General features: G+C 36.6%; 1 protein-coding gene across 1 annotated transcript; it reads right to left on the bottom strand.

Moving 5' to 3' along the window:
- Positions 1-2,431: 2,431 nt before the first annotated feature.
- On the bottom strand, positions 2,432-5,923 carry LOC121789954 (vacuolar protein sorting-associated protein 2 homolog 2-like). The gene is made up of 9 exons (XM_042188275.1): positions 5,831-5,923; positions 5,702-5,752; positions 5,182-5,286; positions 5,016-5,087; positions 3,254-3,325; positions 3,028-3,108; positions 2,894-2,929; positions 2,728-2,786; positions 2,432-2,583 (listed from the first exon to the last, which is right to left on the bottom strand). Exons 1-9 carry the CDS (start codon positions 5,834-5,836, stop codon positions 2,517-2,519), a joined length of 549 nt encoding a protein of 182 aa, XP_042044209.1. The 5' UTR covers positions 5,837-5,923; the 3' UTR covers positions 2,432-2,516.
- Between the last annotated feature and the right edge of the window lie 1,158 nt (positions 5,924-7,081).

Genomic DNA, 7,081 nt, shown 5'->3' with positions numbered 1-7,081 from the left:
TTGACAAGTGAGTGTCCCTCAAGATCTACCTCTTCCGCTAGATCTTCCACCTTTGCATCCTCTAAAATCAGATTCATAGTTGGATCCTCTTCCACATTCATCATTTCGATTGAAGTGATTGTAGTCTTCTGTTCAAAGAAGGAGCAGAGCCAGCCATATTGATTTTGGATGATTTTGCAGCTTCTATTCTAGTATCAAAACTTAATTATAAAGAAGTTACCTCTTGCATGCTCCAAGAGCATCAGCTCTAGCAAATATGGCAACCATGACTGAATCATATTTTGATCCAAGACCTCCAAGCACATAAAGAATTTGATCATCCTCTAAGAATTACAACCAGCAGTAGCAAGCACATCACATCAACACTTGAACTTTCCCAAATATTCTGTAATAGATTGAATCAATATCTTAGCCGATTGAAGCTAAAGTCTATACTGCATGATTTTGGCCTTTGATTGGCCAGCAAAATTAGCTTCTAGAGCTGATCGGATCTCATGAATAGTTGTTAAGCCAACCATGTGAGCAAGAACACTTTGAGTAAGTGAGGATGGATCCATGGGGCTAGAAATTGGTCTTGTTTCCTCCATAGTAGGAACCCAGGATTTACTTTCTTTTGTGTTGTTGCTTCAATAGAAATGAGCCTAGGAGGAGCAGTTTCTTTTCCAGAAAAGGATAACTCAGATCTAGGACTCGATTGGTGGATATAAGATGTTGCTTCCATACTAAATAATTGATTTTTGTGAGTTGTATGGCTATAGGATGTGTTGGATGGAGTTAACACCTAGGATATGTGTATATAGTGTGTGTTGTGTTTGTTGTGGGTAGTGTATTGTTTATACAGAGTGTGTTATTGTGTGTGCTCGCATTGTGAATGCTCTTATTCTATAGGCAACAATTTGGAATTGAATTAAAATTCATTCCAATGCAATTCCATAAAATTCTTCAATTTTCTATACTAAATGGATCCATGCCCCAACCTAACCCTCTGAATTATGTAATGCTTGCTTGCTTACTATGACTATTTTCAATGGTAGTGCAAAATTTCAAATGCAGTAGCAAAATAGTTTCAACGGTACTGCAAATCAACGGTACTGCAAAATCAATTTCACTCTTTTTTTTAGCAAAATTTACTTATCTTTTGGATTTACACTAAAACAATTCAAATAACTTTTCAGATTATGATTTATTGCATTCAAGTATAATTCATTCTATATTTATCAAAATAAGATAAAGGTAAGAGAGAGAAATAGAAATATAAGAAGAAAAAATATGGAAAAAACTTATAGAGAAAGAACGCAGACAGCAATAGAAGGATAAAGAAAGAACGCTGACGGGGATAGAAGGAAGAAGAAGATAATAAATAATATAACCTAATTCGTCTCTATATATTAGGTTAGTTATTGATTAGTGGGCTGGCCCCCCATATTAGACGTTTTTTTTATTTAACAAGTAACTTACTCGTTTTTCTAACTTAACTAAATTATTGGGTTATGTAATTATAATTCATTATATAACTGGAAGTCTGGAATAAGTTAACAAGTTATTAAGTTTAAATATAAATCATTATATAGCAGTTATAGTATACAAAAAGTTAATTATATAATGTACTTAACAAGTTATATAATTAATTATATAACTCAAAAATTACGTTTAAATAATTGATTTTTTAGCATAATAAATTATTAAATATGATATAAATATACGAAGAAATAGCTAAACTAACAATAGCAACTAAAATAGTACAGAATATGAAAATTCTAAAATATATAGGTATGATTGAAAAGCGTTAGACAAAGTATTAAACTAACATAAATATTATTTTATTTAATTTAAATTAAATTATGAATATAGTGTTTGGGGTTAGTGTGTAATTTAGATAAATATAGGTGTAATTAAAAAGTGTGTAATTAAAAAGTATAAGAAGTGAGTGCGGAATATCATTTTGCGTTGAAATTTGGTGTGAAAGGTGAAAGTGAAATTATTGGTATAAATAATTAGAGATGTTGTAAGACCATCTTCAATATTACATCAAAATTAAAAATAGAGTAAGAAAATAGTTCTAATTAGTACTCGTAGTACCTTTAAACTCATCCCATTTTGGATTTTTGACAAATACATATTTTTTTATTTAAAAGTATACTAAAATCACTTTAGAAAATTTAATGAGTATAAAAAGTGGATGGATAAAGTTTAAGTTTGAATTTGATATAAAAATGATTGAAATAATATTATTATTTGATTTACCTTTATACTAAAATGAGTTTGAAGTTTAGTATACGACTTAGTGTGTGTGCGTGACAACTATGGTAGATCCTAGAAACAGGCAAGTATTTTCATCTCTAATTAAAAAGTAAATGTGGCAAATTAAACATGATCACAACTTTCCACAATTCTCAAAAAACACTAATACAAGGAAAGGCACCAAAGTATAAAGAGTAAAAAGTCTTTTATCCAGCTCAAGTATTTGATATAATAGTGATTTATGTATACATATATAACCTATGGATGATTATACATCACTCTATTCGTCGAAGAGATGCCAGCCTTTTCTCGAGGTCCTCGACATCAGTCGACACAGAAGCACTGTGAGTCAAAGAAGACAAGATCATCAACACAATATCTAGAAAGAGCAAAATGGTGGCAGTCTAGATATAATACTGACTTAGAAATAAAGATGTTGATATAATGCATACTTCCATCTCAATAAAAATAGTGGGACTGACGTACCTAGGGGCAGCGTTCTCGACTTTCTTAGATGCAATCCGCCCCTTTGGAGCTGAAGATAGCTGTTTAGAAAGAATTAAAATCAGTCACAGACATTTCTTTTGTCATGTATAGCAAATATAAGAAGAGGGGTTAGATTAGATTCGCCTTGAGAATCAAAGAAGCCAACCTGTGAAGCAATGTCAACGCCGATCTCATCAAGGACCTATATGCACGAAAATAGATACAGGCGCGATGTAAGGAAGTTGGGCATTCAGAAAAAAATTGGAGGATTAGGTGGGTGAAAAGCAGTGATAACACTACCTGGTTAGTAAGTTCTTCGGTTTCTTCTTCAGCCTCGTCTTTGTCTAGTGTCTCGTCAATTGCATCAGACATCATTTCAATCTGAATATGGAAGATTATTAGCCTTCTGTGGTTTACTCAGTAATCATTCTAGCTACAACAGATAAATTAAACACAATATTCTTCGGAAATAACTGAACCCTTTTGAGGACAATTGGAAGTAGAATAAGTTGAAGAGAAAACATACCGTCATGTCCAGCTGCGCTGCCTGTTGCTGGAATTCTCTGATCATTTTAGTTTGTTTTACAGGTTGCATTTGCTGAAATGAAAAGCAAAAAAATTCAATGACCGATTGCATACAGGAAAACTCGTCTTTAGTTTGCCAGACAAACTAAATATTATGCATTAAACTGTAGTCACTCGTGATAAGGAATTGTATTAACCAAAAATGACATATATTGACAAGTACAGGAAAAACAAAATTAAACCTCAACAAAAATGAACAAATATACCCAACCAAAATAATCACGAGTACCAACATGAAGCATAGGAATTGAAATGAACTTTAAGAAAGAAAATCGGGTTCCCTATTGATGGGGTACGTACTAAACAAGCCCAATAGCAGTGACAGCTCGGCCAGCCCAAAGCCCAAGAGTTCAGTTCGGCATTACCAAAGAGTTCGGCCTCAGCCTACAGCTCGGTAAAAGCCAACCAATCAAGCTCTGCTCTCAGGTCGGCATCAAGCTCTACTCTCAGATCGGCAACCAAAGCAGTTCGGTCTCGGTATTCGACCGAACAAGGAGTTAGTGGACCCATACCGGATGTCCAACACACCCACTACCACGTGATGTCAGTTCAGGCCACGATCGTAGGCCATGACCTACGCTTCACCCACGATCTTAGGCCATAACCTACACGACATCCACGACTTAGGGTGGTGACGCAAGCCATGATCTGAGTTCATTATATAAATAGAACTTAGATCTGATAGAAGAGGTTAGAATCTCTCGAGAGAAATAATCATATAGCAAGTCTGTGTTGTAAGCTGTAATTGGCAGATCAAGCAATACAAACCTGCCCCCATTTCTCCCCGTGGACGTAGATTTACCTCAGTAAATCGAACCACGTAAAATTCTCTGTGTCGTAATTTATTTTTACGAGCATTTATCATCATCAAAAATTCGCGGAATCATCACTGGCGCCGTCTGTGGGAAACAGAGAACCAAATCTGTGATAAAGCGAATTTTTGACCATTTTTTCCACCCAAAAAATGCATACCAGATCGCAGAGTACCCGCATTCCTGCCCGGGAGAACCAGGAGGAAGCCAATCCATCCCATAGGTCTGGAAAACGGCCTAGGGATAAATCTACCCAGTGATGGGGTACGTACTAAACAAGCCCAATAGCAGTGACAGCTCGGCCAGCCCAAAGCCCAAGAGTTCAGTTCGGCATTACCAAAGAGTTCGGCCTCAGCCTACAGCTCGGTAAAAGCCAACCAATCAAGCTCTGCTCTCAGGTCGGCATCAAGCTCTACTCTCAGATCGGCAACCAAAGCAGTTCGGTCTCGGTATTCGACCGAACAAGGAGTTAGTGGACCCATACCGGATGTCCAACACACCCACTACCACGTGATGTCAGTTCAGGCCACGATCGTAGGCCATGACCTACGCTTCACCCACGATCTTAGGCCATAACCTACACGACATCCACGACTTAGGGTGGTGACGCAAGCCATGATCTGAGTTCATTATATAAATAGAACTTAGATCTGATAGAAGAGGTTAGAATCTCTCGAGAGAAATAATCATATAGCAAGTCTGTGTTGTAAGCTGTAATTCGCAGATCAAGCAATACAAACCTGCCCCCATTTCTCCCCGTGGACGTAGATTTACCTCAGTAAATCGAACCACGTAAAATTCTCTGTGTCGTAATTTATTTTTACGAGCATTTATCATCATCAAAAATTCGCGGAATCATCACCTATCAACCATGTCATTTCAAACACCTACCTTGTTCATAGCAGACATAGCTTTGGTTGCTCCTTTCATGCCAGTAGAAATTGAAGTACTAGCATACAAGGCCTGTAAGTAAAAAACAAAGTCAGATAACTTACCAAGTATGTTAAGAACGGATGAGTTCCAGGCGTATTATGTTATTCTATTCCTAGTCAATCACCTGTGTATGAGTTGCCACGCCTCTAATCTGAGCACGGCTCCCTTGCAAGTTTGTGATTTGCTGCCGAAGGCGAACTAATTGACGAGCTAAGATTTTAGTTGCAGCCTAGTTAGACATGACAATCACATGCAAAAACTTGTGGTAAGTTTCAAGTAAATTTTAAAATCGATGACAAGTGAATCAGAAAGATCGATAGAGCAGCTAACTCAAAAGACCTAAAGAACGAAAACATCATAGATAAAGCAACAAGAAAAATCATCATATTCAGTATGATGCTTCAGTATAAACTCCAACTGCAGACGGTATTAATATTCATTGGGTATTTTAGTTTTAAGTCGAGATCGTTCTAATTTTTGCACTTCCGCCGATGTAAAGAACACTACTATAATGAACAAAAAATGTCGAGAGTAATGTCTAGAGCTATATCAGGGTGGTATAGTTGTTTAAAAGCCTTCACAGAAGTCACGTTTGTTGCACCCAAAACTGAAAGAAACTCAAAACAGGAAACATCAAAACTTGCCTCATTTCCTGTTTTAGCAGTTTTCTTGATCTCTGCCACTAATCTCCTCTCCTAAAAATTGCAGACAGCAATCAGCTTTTCATTAGACCACAATAACAAAGTAATGCTGATAGAAAGTCTTTACAATACCTCCATTTGTAAAGATGCGATTTCACGTTCAATGCCTGTGGCAGGAGAAAATCAATAAAGGGAAGAAGATAACGTAGGTAAAATACAGCAGGAGCACATTGTACAAGTAAATTATCAGAAATCAATAGATGGAAGAAGATAATGTAGGTAAAATACGACAGCGCACATTATACAAGTAAATTATCAAACACATACCCCCAACATCGAATCCAAAGATTCATAGGTCAATAGACAAACAAGCATGATGATGAAGGATTTCATATCATTTGGCACTCTTTTATTTCAAAAGCTATAGTTTTGAACACATAATTCTGTGCCGATACTTTTAGTGTGTCGTTTGATAAGCGAAGTTCCCTATGATAAGCTAGTTCCACTGTCGAGACAGCCACGAAAATTTTGGCTTGGAAGTGAACAGATAAACCAGCATATAAGACATTAAGGCCCTTCTTGGTACGATGGAATGGATTGTGATTCCTACTTCCGTCCTATTCATTTGCTTGGTACAATGGAATGAAAATGCGAAAAAAAAATCATTTCATTTCATTCCACATCCATTCCATTCCATTCCACATCTCTTTATAATGCTTGATAAAACTAGCACATGATGTGACCATAATTTTAATCGGGACAACAGCATCTAGCTACATTTTTATGAATTATAATCCAATAACTATTAACACTGACAATTGAAAACAGTAAGAATACATTACCTCTGTGGCAACCGCCATTTCTCTTTTACTTGTTCGAAGCGCATCTGCACACCAAAATGTCATCGATTAAATTCACAAACCCAACAGCTTCAATTACAGCAAATGAGCTAAAACTAGGGCTAGATCAAACAAAATACATATAAAGGCAAAAACTTTAAGCAGGCAAGAAAGAAAGCGAGCAATATTAAGCACTGCATTGATTAAAGAGTAAGGAGTGAAAAGGTTACCTTTAGGCGAAGTTTCTTCTTGAAGATGTTGAGATTCATATTTTGGGCGACAAAAGCGGCAGAGATCTTCTTTACTGTATCCGAGCAGAAAAAACCGTAGGATTTGGGACGAGCTGAAAATGGGGAAGATCTAAACTCAGCAATTAGCAAACAGGGTTTGAGAAATTTTGATTTTGGATCAATTCACACTCTCAGTGAGGAAAAGTGATGCCTCCCTCGACGAGCGTGTATGTGTATTCCGAATCCAACGGCTACGATGAGCTTAGTAGCCGTTGTAATTTATTGACGAAAGTACCCTTGCGATGCAATTTAGC

Source organism: Salvia splendens, unplaced genomic scaffold, assembly GCF_004379255.2.
Source record: "Salvia splendens isolate huo1 unplaced genomic scaffold, SspV2 ctg372, whole genome shotgun sequence".
NCBI classification, from domain to species: domain Eukaryota; kingdom Viridiplantae; phylum Streptophyta; class Magnoliopsida; order Lamiales; family Lamiaceae; genus Salvia; species Salvia splendens.
Note: the sequence above shows the minus strand (reverse complement) of the source record. Positions and strands in the feature narration are given on the sequence as shown.

What these genes read in the sequence shown, in the direction of transcription:
- LOC121789954 (XM_042188275.1), bottom strand. An exon ending in GCGTGGCAACTCATACACAG is followed by an intron (nt 5,088 to 5,181) that starts GTGATTGACTAG and finishes TTTTACTTACAG; the next exon opens with GCCTTGTATGCTAGTACTTC. An exon ending in CTATGTCTGCTATGAACAAG is followed by an intron (nt 3,326 to 5,015) that starts GTAGGTGTTTGA and finishes TTTTCATTTCAG; the next exon opens with CAAATGCAACCTGTAAAACA.